The 18725-nt window shown below is 39.6% G+C and overlaps 1 protein-coding gene across 2 annotated transcripts in view; it reads right to left on the reverse strand.

Annotated features, from left to right (window-relative positions):
* Positions 1–261: 261 nt before the first annotated feature.
* Positions 262–18725, reverse strand: part of CFAP58 (cilia and flagella associated protein 58) — a 61921-nt gene continuing 43457 nt past the window's right edge. The window contains exons 16-18 of one of the 2 annotated variants that reach the window (XM_061458812.1): positions 8849–8968; positions 7175–7308; positions 262–1484 (exon numbers count right to left, since the gene is read on the reverse strand). In XM_061458812.1, the coding sequence (XP_061314796.1) occupies positions 1364–1484; positions 7175–7308; positions 8849–8968 (375 nt within the window). In that variant the 3' untranslated portion in view covers positions 262–1363. Of the gene's footprint in view, positions 1485–7174; positions 7309–8848; positions 8969–18725 lie in introns of those variants that run through there. The other variant, XR_009744351.1, reaches the window with a different exon arrangement.

Below are 18725 nucleotides of genomic sequence, written 5' to 3' on the forward strand. Positions count from 1 at the left end.
CAAGTGCCCATGTCAGTTATTCTCAATTATTCTAACTATAAGGACATGTCAGGTACACCAAAGACGTGATTCAGACAGCATGACTGCCCTAAAACGATAACTTTAGCATAATGCACTTGACAGTGAAAAAGCAATAATAGCTATTTTGGGAACAAAAGAAAAACACAATGGATCTGATGACTAAGTGTTCTGGTCCCCAATGTAAAAGCAAAGTAGATCCCTGTCGTATTTAACTTGATTCCTTTGAATTAAACACTTCCATTAAAAGTTTCCCACAGTAGCTTTAATATTTAATTACGTATTCCACCAAAGGAAAGAACAAAATCTTTGCAAAGGCTTTTTTTTTATATGCATGTGAAATATTTATCAGCATATCTCTTTGGACAAGTATTTTTATCCCCCAGGCTGGGAAAAAGCTTCCGTGTACAAATCAGTTTCAAAACATTTTATTTTACAGCTTGGAAGTTTTCTATACTTCAGCACCTCATGCCGTGACTTTGTTATTTCACTTGTTAATGAATGGTAATTAAATCTCTTTTGGCTGAAAAGGTTGGAGGGCTCCTGCTGCATTACAAAAACAATTTCTGAAAGTTCCAAAAATGCCCAAGTGTCTAGAAGTTGAAGAGTGAAGTTTGCCGTGTTCTGAGTCCAACTTTGAATCACTCGGAAGGATTTATGTGGGAAAACAGCACATCCCAGTCAGTGTGTACAGTGTCCCCGGTTGAACAGACATAATTATGCCACTGTGTGTCTACCAGAGTAAACAGAATGGTGTTCTTAATAATGCACAATGTGGCTGCGAACTGCCTTGATCTTACTAACTGTAGCAAACACTGGATAAACCCTATTATGTACTACCTGCACAAAGAACTGCTACATGTGTACATCTAAGTAAAGACTTGTTAATTTTGCATTTGCTCAGCAGGGCTCGAAACATCAGCCTATTAATTTTGATTCTTCTCTGTTTTCTCTTTTTTTTTTTTCAGGTGCTTTCAGTCCGAAGATAAATGGAGTGCTTACAATAGAGGTAGAGAAAGGAGAAATAACTACATATTAAGGCATTTTGTGATGTTACAGTGCTAAATAAAGACACAGTATTGAAGAAGTGTCTGCATGGTCTCCATTATTAAGTTACACCAGTGCAAGCTTCCACTTGCATTATAAGAGCAGATTTGGTCCACAGTTTTTAAACCAACACCATGTTTATTCTACTATAAAATGCCTTTTCCTGAAGACAATACACTGATTTCAGAGAGAAAGTTGATTCTGAATTTCATTTAAAATTACAGTTTCTCAAACAATCCATCACAAATAGAGTTTAACAAAACATTGGGAATGGGAATGTGGTGAGATGAGTCCATTCCTAAGCTGTAAGTTTGGGAAGAGGTCTGCTGAGTGCAAAGCCCCCTCCGATGAAGCGAGGAACATCAGGCCTGTTGTGTGGAAACTTTGGCTCCTTGTCAGTCAAGAGTCGTTTCTTCTCCCTTTAAATAGAAACAAAGACAAGGAAAACACATCCTTCATTCTGCAGCCCTTTGCAAACCAAGGAAATCTGTATCCCCCAAAGTTATTTTCATGCCATCACATATCAAGAGATCATTAAAAAATTGTTGATTAAAGCCTGTTGGGCTAAACTGCCAAGACTAGGTGTCTGTTTGGATCTAATTACAACCTTACTGATGTTTTTTGGAACTACTAGAAATTAGAAATAAATGAGCTCTTTCCCTGCTACTTCCCAAAATGGTCAGAGCATCTCATTAGAGCAAGTTTGTATATGAGCTCAGTGACTTCAGATTCCTAATCACCATCCCATTCTAGCAAGTATATGCTTGTTTTCAAACAAACAGTTACATTCATCAAAGGCACAATGGGGAGATACTTTTTCTTTGTTGAATTTTAATGAATAAATAGTGTTGTCTGTCTTCATATTTTAACAAAGTTCTAGTGATAATTACCCTGCCTGTGACACTGGCAGAAAACTAACAACATGCTGTGGGTGCACTGATAGGCCCAGGAATTTTCTCCATCAGAGGATCCAGGGGTGGTTAAATGGCCTTAGGAGGAGGGAACAAGGGTTAGCTGTTTTCACTCTTATGAGATTGGGGATGTAAACGCAGAAGAACAAATAGGAAGGGCACTAGTTCACATTTACTGTGATATACCTGGAGGTTTCAGAGAAAGGTCTTGAGAGATTTAAAATTAACCAACTGAAGCTTTATGAAGTCCTAGTTTATCTAAACAGCAGAGGTCTCAAGGCTTTACAAAGAAGGTTGCTGCCACTACATTTATTTTAGTTTTTGAGACTGAGACATAAGTGTGAGTGCAACCACGCTTTGGCAAAATGTAGCCTTGTCACACCAGTACCCTTTCTCAGTCCCCAGTAAAGGAAAAGAAAACACTTTCTGGAACTAATACTTTTCTCTTTGTCCCTAAATAACTGTGTCAGGAGAGGAGGAAGTTCAGAGAAACACTGTAGGATGACTAGTCATGCTTCCTTTTCCAAATTTTACCCATATGGAGGTGGGGGAATAGGCAAAAGATGGCACAGTTGAACTTAACCATGACAACCATGTATAACTGGTTTTAATTGTATCACTGTGGCACTAATGGATGTGCCAGCTGACAGCTCTAAAATCTAACACGCTATGTTTAGATGGCTCATCCTATCTCACTATTGCACTTCCAACTTTGGGAAGATAAAATGATCCAGAGTCCATGTCATTCCTTTCCATGGAGACAGCCAACAGCTGTGCTCATTCGTATGGAATATTCTACGCAGCTGACTATTGTAATATATTATGCAGAATTAATGTGCAAGCAGCCATGTGCAAAAGCTCCAAGTTACTACTGACATCCCTCAGTGCAGTTATTTACTTAAATAGGACTGCAGGATCAGGTCTCTGGTATGGATTTAAGCTCCATTTTTTCTCACCAATCCCTATCAACATCAAACTGGAACCCTGGTGTCAGAAGTAACTAGGGTAAGTAGTGAAGCAGAAAGGGTGCAAGAAGCAGAAGGAGAGAATGGAAAGAGTAAGCAAAAGAAAGCCTAAGACACCTGGGAAATACTACATTCAGAATCAGAGCAGAAAAAGAGGATTTCAAATTCACAACCAAAATCTTAAATATTGGATTTTCAGCTTGAACACAAACAAAGCTAAATTCCTGTTGTCACTCATTATATTCCTTCAGCATCCCATGGAAAGCTGCATTAGGTCAGTATCAAGACTTTAAATCACAAAACAGAACGGTCTTGTGCAAATCAATAAAAGCTTTTGATGATACCTTTGTGTGAGGTTATCTGAGAGCATTAATTCTCTTACATACCAGGGTAGTCAATAACGCTATTAATGTTATTGTCCTGACAGAATCCTCTTTTTATTAGCAAAACTAGCCACATTTATTTCAGACATGATGTTAACATTAGCCAGCATGGTAGAAATCAAGTCAGTGGGTTTGTGTCAGCTGGGATTTAGAGCAATCTGAGACTGTAGGAATCATATGGCCGTGGCTCTTTGGCCAGCATGTACACCCCAAACAGTGCCTGTCCAGCCCAGTCTAAGGCAGGTGCAATGTGGAATGGAATGGATGTATGTCAGGGATGAAGCACTCCTTGAGGAAGGATCTGGCTGCACAACAGGCGCTCTGTATTGCAGAAAGCAAAGGACACGTCATGCACAATTGGCAGTTTGGAGAAGGAAGGCTGCACAACAAGGTTGTTTCCTTTGCACTGTTGCTGGGCAACACGAAACGCAGCCTGGAGATTAGAGAAGCTGCAGTTATCCAGGACTGATATGCTCAGTTATGCCTTGGGGTGTGCATATCCTTCAAAGCAGGATGCAGTCCAACAGGTTTGACTGGAGAACAACACAGTGAGGGACAGAGGAGAGGAGAGCAAAGCCCAGCACCTTACTATGTCTGGCTGCCACAAACACAAGAGAAGTGCAAGCCAGGGCAAGTCAGCACAGTGCCGGTAGCTTCTGAGCTTGAGATGGGAACAATGAGGCGCTAGCACCCTGCAGAAGCGCCACTTACAGAATGTGCATTCAAAACATGTGTGTCACAAAGACACCATGCTCATCAGACTACAGCCATGCCTGACCACAAGAACAACAAGCTGCACTAATGGCAGATATTTATCCTGAACCTACAAACAGTGTTATGATTTCAGCTCTAATTGACCTACAACACGAAATTCCATTCACTGTGCATGATTAACAGACCCGAGTTCAGTCACCATCACCTCACACACTATTTTTGTTTTACTTTAAAGCAGTTATGCCCCTAACAGTTATTGGGATTTTTCAATAGTTATGACAGGAATCAATTCTAGGTACAATGTAACAACACAACATGGGTGAATTTCTTCTCATCTGATGAACAGAAAGAAACATGATGCCAGAGTCCAAAATGGAAACATTAAAACTATTGTGAAGAGGATACTTAGCTGCTGGAAATGGATTATCAGGCATTATGGTGGCCTCACATATTGATCCTAAAGCTCCAGGAAAGCCATTAGCACTGCACAATTCTTGCTAATTCCAAACATTAAGGTAACATTATGCAATTTTCAGATAGAAACACGTCACTGTTTATCACTGACAATTTTGCTAATTTAGTCATCAAAATTGTTTGCTGGCTAGAATATGATTAAGGAAAAATAGATACAGGCAGCTTTGAATTATCTTCAGCAACACAGAGAATTGTTGGCTTTTGTGTGTGAGGAAGGGACAGGCTGAGGATGGAAAGGGGTGCAATGACAAAAAGCATACACAGAAAAACTTGTTAACAGATCATGTCATGTAACTGCAGAAATCTCATTAAGAAACTCTTTAAAAGTAAAGTTCAATCACTCCATTTTCAGAAGTCACAAACAGTTTTGGTGTCCCAGCTTGGGGACTGTTATGAGAATAGTCTCATCTCTCAGACTGTACACATTAGGTCACTTTATTGTACCAGAAATCAGGCAACTAAGATCCTAGTTATTTGCTTTTAATCAAGAGGAGCAGCTGAATGCTCAGGTGTGGACTGAGAGTAGCAGGGAAGTGCCATCAAATTGCTACTGGTTAAGGAGAGCCAACAGCTACATACAGGACAGTGCTTAGGCTCTACCATCAAAAGGTTAAGACATCTGACAAAGCCAGACTGAGCGTTGCTCACTTTCCTCCATCTGGATGTGGGAAGGGAAAAAAAGGTGGATGGGGAGTGCTCTTCCTTGTAACCATCAGCAATTATATCTGCCACCAGTAGGGGATGGTCATCAGTCACAACTGATACATTTTGGAAATAACAATGACATTGCTCTTATACCAGGATTATGTAGCTGCCACTGGAAGAAAGGTTGTCCCCCATATCAGATGCTGTTCCATTATAACTTTTAAAGTGCACTGAGGTCTTCATAATGCTTGGGGATCTCTCCTGATACTTGTAAAGTTATGGCAGTCAGGTGAAGTCCCTGGTGACTAGCAAAAGGGAAACATTGCACCCATTTTTAAAAAGGGGAGAAAGGAGGATCCTGCGAACTACTGACCTGTCAGCCTCACCTCTGTGACTGGAAAGATTTTGGAACAGATCCTTCTAGAAGCTATGTTAAAGCACATGGAGGACAGGGAGGTGATTCGAGGCAGCCAGCATGGCTTCACCAAGGGCAAATCTAGCCTGACCAACCCAGTGGCCTTGTACAATGGAGTAACTACATCAGTGGACAAGAGAAGAACTATGGATGCCATCTATCTGGACTTCTGTAAGGCATTTGGCATGGTCCCCCAGAACATCTTCCCTAAATTGGAGAGAATGGATTTGATGAGTGGACTGTTTGGTGAATGATGAATTGGTTAGATGGTCATATCCAGAGGGTAGTGGTCAATGGCTTAATGTCCAGATGGAGATCAGTGATGAGTGGTGTCCCTCAGGAGTCTGTACTGGGACCAGTATTATTTAATGTCTTCATCAATGACATAGTGGGATCAAGTGCATCCTCAGCAAGTCTGCAGACAACACCAAGATGAGTGATATGGTTGACACACCTGAGGGATGGGATGCCATCCAGAGGGACCTGGACAAGCTCGAGAAGTAGGCCCATGTGAATCTCATGAGGTTGAACAAGGCCAAGTACAAGATCCTGCACATGGGTCAAGGCAACCCCCAGTATCAATGCAGACTGGAGGATGAAGGGATTGAGAGCAGCCCTGAGGGGAAGGACTTGAGGGTACTGGTGGATGAAAAGCTGGACATGAGCTGGCAATGTATGCTCACAGCCCAGGAAGCCAAGCGTATACCAGGCTCCATCAAAATAAGTGTGATCAGCAGGTCTAGGGAGGTGATTCCGCCCTTCTACTCTGCTCTCATGAGACTCCACCTGGAGTACTGTATCCAGCTCTGGAGTCCTCAGCACAGGGCAGACATGGACCTGGTGGGGTGGGTCCAGAAAATGGCCACAAATATAATCAGAGGGATGGAACATCTCTCCTATGAAGACAAGCTGAGAGATTTGGGGTTGCCCAGTTTGGAGAAGAGAAGGCTCTGGGGAGATCTTATTGCAGCCTTTCAGCACTTAAAGGGGGCTTATAAGAAGGACATTTTAGCAGAGCCTGTTACTGTTGGACAAGGGGTAACTGTTTTAAACTAAAAGAGTGTAGGTTTAGAGTAAGTTATAAGAAAGAAATTTTTTACAATGAGGATAGTAAAATACTGGAACAGGTTGCCCAGAGAGGTGGCAGGTGCTCCATCCCTGGAAACATTCAAGGTCAGGCCAGATGGGGCTCTGAGCAACCTGGTCTAGTTGAAGATACACTGGCTTATTGTAGGGGAGACTCAGTTAAAGATGATCTTCAAAAGTCCCTTCCAACCCAAACTATTCTACAATTCTATGATTCAACATTGGAGACCAGACACTAATCTGTGTCCTCTGGGCACCATTGGTATGAATAATTTAACTGGACTGCAGAACAGGTCAGCAACATCTCTCTTGGATGTTCTTGTCCAGGCCATAGATCATGATAAATCTAGACCAGACTGAAGTAATATGAAAGATAATACTCAGGAAAATTAGGCAATAATATTATATCACCTCAGTCAAATTTGGCCATGTTCCAATCAGAAGGGTAAAGCAGGATTTAAATAAAAATCTAGTTTATGCAAAAGTTGTGTAGACAAAACTGTTATTTTCCCATACTTGGCCTGTTGTTCCTTGCGTTTCTGAGCCAGATATTTCTTTTTCACATTCATAAGCTCGTTGCCAAGTCTTTCAATTTCATGTTTGTATTCCTGGTTCTTTGATTCATACATATTCAATTCTGAGGACAGAACCTAACAAACAAAAGGCAAAAAGCAGGAACAGGAGCCGTTAGTTTCATTTACACATAAGTTAGTACTTTTACAAGCACTTTTTCCTTTCACATTGGACAATATAAGAAATCATTATTCTGTACCACATCTCATTTTCTATCATGTTATTTCGTCACCTCTTCTCACCTAAGGATAATTTACAAAATTAAGCCTATGCCATTTAACAACAATAAAACACATAAAATATGCTCCAAACATTAGGGGTATGGTATTAATACATACATTAGCTTTCAATGTTCTGGCATACAAATGTGGGTGAAAACCTCAACTGAAGATCTTAAAAACAAAGCACAGATTTATTTAATAATAATAATAATAATAATAATAATAATAATAATAGGGTTTATCACCGGTATCCACTTTATTATGTGAAGTAATTCAATTCACACAGGCAAAGTAGTGGTAGGTAGTGCAAATATGAATACAATGCCACTTTCATATGAATCACTAAACTTTAAAGAAAGTAGGAACACGTATAGTGTGTTTTCCTTCTTTAAGAAGGAGAATAGCTTGACCTGGCACTACAAAATGGCATGCATGCCAGTACACTAGAGCATACTGTGCCTGAAATACACAGTAGCAGTTGACTGCATTAAGGACAAATGGGAACCGTATGGAAAACTTGAAATCACATTCAGCTTAGCAAAATTTTGGCTTCTATTTTACATTTTCTACATTGTTTTTCTTCTCCATGGAAAGCTAAGATTTGCATAACAGCCTCTTTGTTTCCTAAGGGCCCATCTGCTACTGCATTTTTTTCCTCACGGTTAGTATAGACGTGATTATGATGCAGTGAACAGGAGATGATGACTTCAACAAAGAGAGGAGCAGTAGAAGTAGATGAACTCCTGGGGAGACTGATCTTTCATGCAGGCAGGAACAAGGGAAGATCAGCTTATTCTATCAAAAAATCACTTTTTAATATCATGCTTTCAAAGTTTTGCAGAAGATACCTTCAGCAGGAAATCCTCCCTTCTAATGACAAAGGGTTAGGACAGGTTACTCCTGTCATCCGTTTAAAAGTTGCAAACCTAATATGCATATGCATATTGCAAGAGAAATAACAAGAATTAAAGACTGGATTCCAAATATATTACCTCTAGTTTGTGAAAAGGAAAACAAAATGGCTTTGATTTGCTTATTAAAGATCTTAAAAGTTTAAGAATAGGGAAGGAGAATAAGCTTAATGGAAAACTGCTAGTGTCCCAGAATGCCCATGCCCAAAAAGCATTTATAGAATTGTGCTGCACACTCATATTCTAATAGGACTTTTCCTCTATTTTAATGAAACAAACTAGCATAATGTGAAAAAAATTTCCTCTACTGCTATTGGTTTTTCCTTGGGGAGATGCAGCATTAACCTTATTCCCCTGATCTAATACACTAAGGCATGCACACTGTACATCAAAAACCTTCCTGAGGCCCTGCTCCCCAGGATCAGTGGTGAAGTTGTTCTGCACTCCTGGCAGCCCCCCAACCAGAGACAGAGGGCATCTCTTACTTTCAGCTGCTTAGTCTTCTCTTGGAGAGTGTGCCTGCAGAATTGCAACTGTTCTGCGGCTTCAGGCCCAGGCTGCCGGGCTAAGATGTGCTTCAATTCCACATACAGTTTCTCCTTTTCCTAAGAAAAAGGGAAGAGGGAAAGGTCTTATAAAATTACTACAGAATCAGCACAACCTGTGATGAAATAAACCTCACTGAAAAATGCAACTTAGGAAGACATCTGCAGAAACAAATCTGCCTGTGTGTCAGTCTTTCTCACTAGCCATAAGGTATTTAAAGTTGTTGTGATAGCAGTGGGAGAGCTCATTAAGAGAAACATCCAACTACTTTGAGCCACAAATGAAATACTCTTAAACACTGTCATCAGTGAGCACTCTCTGCCACAGAGAATATAAAACAGTCACTGGAGGAGTATCCAGGGATGGAAAATTAATTACTAGTAACTGTGCACATTGCAATCTCTATTTTTATGAGCCACATTGCCTTACATCAAAGATCATAGTTACACCAAACAGGAAGTAAGCGGGCTATAGAAATGTCAGGGAAAGACTGTACAAAAGAAGAACTTCTTCCAAAGGAAATCCTGCAAAGCACGTGTACACACACACGCACACACGTACGCATATATATATAACACCTTTCATTTTAACTGCAGGGGCTCTGGGAAAGGGAAAGTAAGTATAAACAGCAACAACTATGACTAACACAATTACCACTAAGTAATTTTTCTTTGTCACGTGTCTCCTCTTCCTTCACGTTGGAACAGTATACTTGTGGGAACTGGATATAGCCGTGCCTGAACAGAAACCACACCATGCACCCACTTATAGCTCTCTGTACTGAAATGCTGCTTCAACTGTGTTTTGAGCATGTACTTGGTTTTAGTCTGAGGAATAAAGCTCTGAACAAAACCTCCTTCATAGCTTTGCACATTACAAGATTTTCAGTATCTGCCCTTTCAGACTAAGATTTTTATTATTATTTAAAATTATTTAGCAAGATCCTATCTTTGTCTGGTACCTGGAGAGCTGGAATTAAAAAAAGGAGGGTTATTTGACTGGAAGCCAGACTTGAAGACAAACAATTTAACTGAAGCAGACAAAAATGGCAAGCGGGAGGTAGGACAGGTGATTATTTACTCTGGCTCTGACAAAACCTCATTTTGCTGTCTTTTTTATAAGCTCTGTCTATAACTCTTACCACAGAATTCTTTCATGGGGAATGTGGGAAAAGGTGCCACCACATCACCTAGAACTGCTACACGTGGCCTTGCTGAGTGGTTGAGTCAGGTTTTTCAGAAGTGTCTTGTCACTTTGAAGATGATGTAAAATGATAGGGGTCCAGTCTTCAAGACCACAAGAAGCTCAAAGTTTTTAGACCTCAACATGTTCTGAAAACTATGCATTATAATGGTCACAAGCTGAGACTCAAAAGTGGAAGCACTTCTATTCATAAACTACTTTTGCAAGCATTGCCCTTAAACTCTGAATTTTGCTGAGGAAAAGTTCCTTATAAATAAAGTTGCTCTCAGGTTTTCTTTGGAAAAATCAAAACCTCCTGCGACCCGGATTGAAATTTGTATAGTGGTAAAAATTGAGAATTCATTCTCAGTAGAGAGCTGTTACGTCACTACAAGTGGTTTCCACTACCACCTTTTCTTTCTGAGGAAAACAAGATTATACTGCAAGTTAAAAACAACAGCAAAAGAAAAATAGGCCCTGTCAAAATCTGGCCGGCCAGTATTAACATTCCACCCCTGAATGTATCACAGATTTGTATTTTGGAAGAGTGTAATGGTAATTTGGATAAATATGGAGCATTTGATGGATTGAAGGTCTTATGTGCAATTGTTTTCCAATTTATTTCTCTCCTAAACCTCTACAAGGGCCAACCAAGCTCTTCAAACATTGTGCAATGGTGTGTATAATAACCTCATTTAGAGACAAAGTGTGCAATTCTATTATAAGGAGAATCTATCTTATTCTCGGACAGCAACAGAGACTCGTTAGCTGTCCAATGTATATTGTCTTCATAACCCAACGGAGGCAGAACCAGCTGTCTTATAATGCATATCCTGTCCTTCCTTGCTAAGCGCTGTCCATCTCTTTTACATCTAGTCAATTAATTTGTCACTGGATTAGAAGCACCATATGTCAGCAAAACATTAAAAGAAAAACCTGGCTACTTCTTTCCTCATCAGCAGAAGTTTGCATTCACAGGTTGGCATTTCTATAATTTCTGACATTTTACCCCAGGATGAGAAAAATAATTTAAAAAAAATCAACTGATTTCAATTAATTTTAAAACAGCAATGACGAATGTATCTAAGTCACTCATAAGGTACATTTGAAACTGCTACCAAAAATGCATTGCTTATAGCAGCTACTTTTATCTTTATACATAAGAAACCAGAAATGCCCAGGGGGGGAAATCAGCACAAATTAATAAAGCAAAATTTTAGCTTCTACCTATATTCAAGAGACAGACAAGGTGTGCAATGTGTATTACACAGGGATACCTTACAAATAGCCAGCTACCAGCATAGAACATGCTGAAAGACCAGTAGGGTTTACTGATTCGTGAGTTGTATTCAAAGTATTTTTCAGCTGTAGTGCATAATACCCCCAGAAGATGGAACTACGTTTTGGGGGGATTTGGGGAGAACAAGTAAAATACCTGTACATTCCTTTAAATGTCTGAGAACCTAATGGGGCCAGACAAGAGAAGGCATCCTAACACTGTCAAGAAAATCATAAGTCAGCAGTGACAATCAGCCATGTAACACTAATTTAAAGAGGGTAAGGTGATCTGTTTGATGCCTATTGTAAGCCAGTTAACACTATTTTGTCCAAAGTAGAAGTTGGTAAACTTTTATTTCTGTTGGTGGCTGCACAGATGATGTTGGAGAAAAAGCTACCTGAAATCCTACACACGTTGGGTAGGAATAAGTCAATCCATTACAGTGTGTGTAAGATTGATTTCTTTGGCTTGACCCCAACCGCCTTCCCTCACACTCCCCTCCATCCTCATACCTGGCTGCAATCACAACAAACATCTTGCCAGTGTTACATGTTCTTGAGATGAATAGAACTTAAAAGTCATAAACATGCTGTGGGGAACTACTCTTCTTGAGGAGGTGAAGGAAGATGCATCAGATCTCTCCATAACTCCATGCTGTTAGGCCTTCACCAGTAAGAGTGAAGTACATGTCTTCAGATCAGGTCTAGGCCAGTACCAAAGCTTTTTATGCGATCTTTTCCATTGCAAAATTCCCTTGGAATTCAGGAGGTGTTTGATTGTAGGACCAAATCCATAACGTCAACCACCTTCATTGGTTTATGACATAGAAACTAAGACAAGCCAATGGCGGAGAGATGAGAGCACATTCATCTTGTGCATGCAGGGCACACTGGGAGACTCAGATTGAGGGTTACAGTCAAATTTCAGGCATACCAAAGAGAATTTCAGCACCTTTGTGAATACCTGCTATAAAAATTGTGTAAACAAAACTCCGCATTATTTTTAGAACAGCCCTTCCTGCCTTAGATTTGTTTTCCAGGGGAGCTCCAAGGAGCACACACACCTGCCTTTAGGCTTGGCCATGACAATAACTCTCTGCATCCCTAAGCCTCTCAGCCATTAATTCAGGGGAAGGTGGGGGTGAGTGGTGCTTTTCCCTAAATTTACGTATCTGCTGTTTCAGCCAGAATCTGGAGCTCTCCCAGTCTGCAAGCTCTACAGCAAACTGACAAAAATAATTTTCTTCTGCAGGAGACTGGCTGGTGTTTGGCAGATTTCAATCAATTCTCCTTGATTTGGTGGTCGCAAGTTGGCTCAGTCTACAGCAAGAAAATTCACTTTTGCCACATAATCCTGCTTCAAAAGAAGCTATTGTTGCCAACTAGCACAGCATATTTTGCTCAGTTTTCCCTGTCAGAGGGACCATCAACAGCATTAGATGCATTCCCAAAGTGACACCAAAGCATTTCAGTGCTTTGACAAGGAGTGGGAAGCAGTCACCAATGCTGGGATAGACCAGTGCGCCTGGTATTAGCTCTAAAGATGTGACTCCATTTTATGTCATCTTCTCCCTTGCCATGACACCAGGGAACTCCTGAAATGACCCATCTTGTTAGTTAGCCCAGCGTATCATGCTGAGCCAGAGACGATGAATGACTGTACATTTAATGAACATGTATTCACACCAGAAATAGGCCACGAAGTCCCAGCTTCCTCATTTTTATCAGCTTGTCTTTCCAAGTAGATAATTCAACAAATTTACCTGGCATAGCACCACATCAGCAGCTTTCTTCACCAGACCCACAAAAATCCTACTGTGCACCAAAAGCTTTCTATCACACATATTATTAAAAACACATACAAAAAAATCCCAAAGCCTCTGACTCAGAGTAAATTTCATTTTTGTTAGTGCCTGTCTCCAGCAATTGAGCTAAAGAAAAAACCCAACAAGGTAAAGATGTAAAGCAAAAGCGTGCAATGTCATGTAGGGTTGCAAACCCCAGCATATTTAACCTAGCTAAAAATCCTTATTTTAATTCGTAAGGTGGAGAAAGCAACATCATAACCATATAAGCAGACTACAGTTTCTCCTGGTTTGATGAGGCAAAGTCAGTCAATGTGCCACAGGGGGGTTTTTTGTTTATTGACATTATAACCAAAATGTCACCACTAAGCTGAACTCCAGAGCCATTTTGTTTACGATGCCATGCAGCAGCAGAGCATCCTTAAGGGGTTGTGATCCCTTTTCAGAAGTGTTAAACAGGACACTGAAATATGGCTTAAATACATAAATAGACATACACATCTAGTCATAGTCATTTTACCTCTATAAGCTGCATGTTTATTTGTGTGTATGTGTATACCTGTTGTCCCAGGACATCTATAATTAAAAGTTTTATGAGGAAAAAATTAGCATATGGTAACCTTCATGAATTTTAGAGCAATAGAAGACCGTTGCCTCCAGCACTATGAGAAATGTGCAGGATAAACTTTCTCAATAAGACTTTTCAAAAGCTTCTGCTCTTTCTTGTCTATTCCATATCCATCAGCAAACACCTTTGCAAGCATGCAGTTCCCTAGGACATCTGATATTTTATCATCATCTAGACCCTCCTTTAACTGTCCAATGTGATATTTTTATTGGGGAAATTAATTCAGGTTTTAATCAGAGTACTGAAGCCCTTTCACAGTGTGTCAACACTAACAACACATGAGACACTTTGGGTTTTCTTGTTAATATGCTGCTACCAACTTGAAGGAAAGGCCGGATAATCTCCCCATCTTTGGTGAAATTTACACCAATGTAGATGGAGTTAAATTAAACCTGCCTAATGACATATCCCTCCGTTTGGTATTAATGCTCCACAAGAGTTAATCCATTTCCTTCGGCACAGAGCAGACTCCACCAAATTGACTGGCATTTTCCAAACAACGAGAGAGGAAAAAACACCTTGGAGCATCTTTTAAGGTCTTCACCCTTGACTCTTTTTTGTAACAACAAGAGCTGAATGCTGCATTATTACCATCCTCCAGGAACAACAAAGTACAAACATTTCCAGCTAAAGTGCAATTGCAATTTATTATTATTCTTTTATTATTATTGCTAGGTGTTGTGCAGAGAAACATTTGCTTTTTTTTTCTCCAAAGGAAAAACAAATAGGTTACATATCCTCCCCTCCTTCAGCTTCTGAACTCTGACACGCAAGGATAAAAATCTATCAGAAGAAAAAGGCATGGATGCCTCTTGCTGACATAATAGCTGTAGTTCCCTTTTTACTACTGATAGCATGCGAGTTTATAAAATCATTATCCAGAGTAGCTCATTTAGTCACAGCTTTTATACTTTACATTGCAGAAGATGATCAATTAATTATCCTTTGCTCTTCTATGTGTGTGAACAGAAACACACATGTACTTATATACACACAAAAGAGAGCTTTTCCTTGAAGGTGAGAATTACCCTTGACAGGGCATGGATTGATGTAAATATTCCATCTATTTCCACTCTGCCTGCAGCTTGACAGTTGGGCTGAAGAGAGCTCTAAACAAACCTTTGTTTCACATTCTAGTAGCAGCTTGTCTTAAAGTGTCCTGGAGGAGATTCTGAGGTTGATATGAATCTTATCAACAAGGAAACTAAATATTCTAAATAAATAAGTCTGCAAAGCAAACAGTGGGGAACCTTTTACTGGCTAATAATTACTACATACAGGGTTTCAAGCCAAATGTAGACTACTTGACTTAAAACCTCTGTATTTTAACATCAGTGTAACAGCATGCATTTGAGCTATTCAGTAACCATTTAGATTTTAAAACTATCAGATGAATCAAATGAGAATTATCACAGCTCTGCTATTAATGATTAACTGCTCCTGCAGGTGGAGGACTGTGTTAGGGATTCCCAGCCGACCAAGCTTCTGCTCTCACTTCTGACTGATCTGACAGATGACCTCAAAGGGTCAGAGTAACTGCAGAGCTGCTTCTAGAGATACCTACCTTTAAGTTAAGCACCTACATCAGTTTAATCACCTGCTTGACTCAGATCTTTAGATTTCCCTGAAAGATGAGAGCACTTAACTTCAAGTCCTTTCATGTTCTGGAATTGCTACCTCTGAACAGCTGTCTCAAAGTCAAGCCACCACTTAAACCTACAAATATCTTAGCAAGACAGTAAAGCCTACATACATCTTTCTGACATGATAGTAGAGTTTGCCTGCATATGCCAAGTACCTCAGGGAAGAAAGAGTGGTCTCCTATCACATTTTGGAACCTATTAAGAAATAACAGTATATCTAAGAAACACATATGGCAATTCTGAAATCATGAATGTTTTAACATACGGTTTCATTCAGACTCACTACAACTAGAGTTGACCCTCTGCTATCCTTTGAGGAGTTCTGTTTCAGCTCCCCTTGCCTGTTTCTTAAAATTCAAAGAAACAGAAACAGGACTAAAGGAAGGGGAAAGAGAGTGAATCCTAATGTAAAGACAACTGCTGTGCTGAAGTGTGCATCCCCTGTTTAATATTACAGCTATATCTACCGACAGGCACAGGAAGACTTGAGATATGAGTTTAGAGGATGCAGAGCAACTGGCAGAGAGTCCCCCTAGTGCTTGGCTCCTGCGCACTCAGTAGCTTGTGTCTGGTTGTCTCAGAGTGAAGAATGGAGGCACAGAGTTCTTCCTATGCATATTTGTGTCCTCATGTGTCCAATTTTAAGCTACTTTTAAAAACAGAACAAAAAAACACCACAGTGACTCTAACTGCACCCTTTCATGGCCCTAAAACAGCCTTAACCTGCTGCATCTTTCTGCATGTTTTTTCTCAACAAGGGCACCATTCACACTCTTATAAGAATAAAAATAAATTATCCAAAATAGATAAAATATAATCTGTCCCTGTGGAATGTCTTTTTGTTGTTGCTGCTGTTGATGTTGTGTTTTGTTGTTAAAGTTGCAGCTACCATATAAAATAACAAACCATCACTGAAAGGGCTGCTGTAGATTGTCCATATCTTGGTGCTGAAGGAAGAGCAGAACACCCTTGCCTCAATGGAAGAATGCCTGCCAAAGGGTATACCTGAATAATAAAGATTTGCAGCTGGCTCTGGGCCACACTATGTAATACAGGCTCGTGAATGTACTGCTACATTGCTGTTGCACTCCTCCAGTATTTTAACTTCTGTGGCAGCTTCTGGATGGCTGACAGTATCGGATTGCTAACAGCACTGCAAAGCTTGTGCATTTCAATGTATTCACTCAGCACAGCGAGTCATTTATTTTCCCTTAACAAGATAACTGGTTGATTAATATACTTTACCCTGGGGTGCATGGCAGATTTATTTCCTTCCCAGATACATGCTGAATGCAGGAATGAGGAGTAAACAAGTTTGCTTTCAGTTATTTGTTATTTACTGGAACAATTCCTGAACTTTTTACTCTAGCTTTATTCTAGCAAATTATCATTGAGGCTAATGGCAATTTTGACCAAGTAAGAACTTTAGGAATGGGTCATTTTACAAAATATTTTAAGTCTAATGACACAAGGTATCCATGCTCAAGATTTCTTGGCTCAAACCAGATATAATGCATTTGAATAAAATACTTTGGTGATCACTGTTCCTGTTTTTCTGATGCAGATTGCAGATAACCCTGAAGTACCCTGGGTACTCATGTGGCCTCCTCCTGTCAGTATCTGAATGCAGTTAAATCTTTAATGTACTTATGCTGAAGTACTGCTTCAGTGCTCCTACTCTCATCCTACAAGAGGTCTGGACATGAACAATCTCTACAGGAATTTGCCAAAGTTCACTAAAACTCCTTGAAGGTCCACAGACATGAAACTCACTCTCCCAAGATCCCAGGACCACCATGCTGAATAAGCTAATACATCTGCTCCTTGCTTTTCAGAAACACCAGGGCTAGGCAACAGCAGGAGGTTAGAAGCATGGAAAAAAAGTCACAACCATAAACCAGAGTACACTTCAAGACAACTATCTTGCATGCTAAAATTCATGAACTAGGAGTACCTGTACTGGAATGAAGGAAATAGCATTCATCAATAAAGGATGGTATTTGTGTCATTAAATCAATCTTGCATGATGTACAGGAATGGCATCTGAGGACCCAACTAGAGATCACTTCCAGGTTCAAACTCAAGTAAATATATCAATTCTCCTAAGAAACTTCAAAACCAGATTAAGCATTCATCTACATTTGCCACTTACAAACCCTGGGGGATTTTTACTCCACCTGCAACTACTTCATCTTTGTAAATGGCATCTGAATATTTCTTTACTGAAACACCATTATAGCAGCTAATAACGGTGCAGGACCCCTAAAGTTGTTTTGATCTATTTTCTTCTAATTTCTCAAATAAATTTATACCTTGCTTCTATCCAGAACTATTTAACATGGGAAATCTGTTTTGTTTCAGGGCAATGTAGTTCCACAGAGATTCAGTGAGATTTAAACTCTTCCACTAAGAAAATTTTCCCAAAAAACATTTTGTTTGATTGCTAAATAATCTGCTTTGCTTCCCCGTTCTCAGTGTCAGAAACACTTTTAATGGAAAATTATTTTTCTACCCTAAGGAGTAGTCGACTAAACCTGATTAAAGTGATCAGTACTTTTCCTATGTGGTTTTTCAGAACCCTGTTTAAACAAACATACCCTAAACAAACAAAAAACCCAAAAACCTAAAAAGGCTATTTTCCCGAGAAGACTTCATTCTCTTCCAGTTGAATTGCATCAAATGTGGGAGGAGGGAAAGAATGTAAATGTCAGCGTGTTTTTAAGAGCAGTTTATCATGCTGTAAAGCTTCTATAGCATAGAACATCTTCTAATTCTAGATGAACTGAGATTAGAAGGGCTAAAATAAACTAATGCGCCAAGAAGCATATTTATAATATGCAGAAATAGAAATCAACTGCTTTCTGAGGAGAGCTAGGGCAAGAACTGAACATTACCCAAATTCCTATTGAATTCTTAAGGCGTTCTTGAAATTTTCAGTTAGATATATAGACCCTCAATAGACCCTTCACACAGGTGAATCATATCTTTCCTGTTTATGAGATGTGATTACTTATTGCATCATCACAGGATTGCACTGAGAATTAACACAATGATCCTACAATTTGCTCAGTGTAAGTGGTTTTAACCTACTCACAGAACCCTACTGGATATGCATAAAAAGAAATCAATAATTGAATTAATTTAATTAATCAGAAAAATAATATCCATGTCAGAACAAAATTGCATAGGAAATCATCATGCCAGGCATAAGAGCTCTAAATGACACTAATCCTTCAACTTAATACCAACACTAAAATACAAAACATTTCCACCTACAAAG

This window comes from Pezoporus flaviventris, unplaced genomic scaffold, assembly GCF_033815535.1.
Source record: "Pezoporus flaviventris isolate CSIRO_AGI_PZ_B2104156 unplaced genomic scaffold, CSIRO_AGI_Pfla_v1 ptg000029l, whole genome shotgun sequence".
In the NCBI taxonomy this organism is placed as follows: Eukaryota; Metazoa; Chordata; class Aves; order Psittaciformes; family Psittacidae; genus Pezoporus; species Pezoporus flaviventris.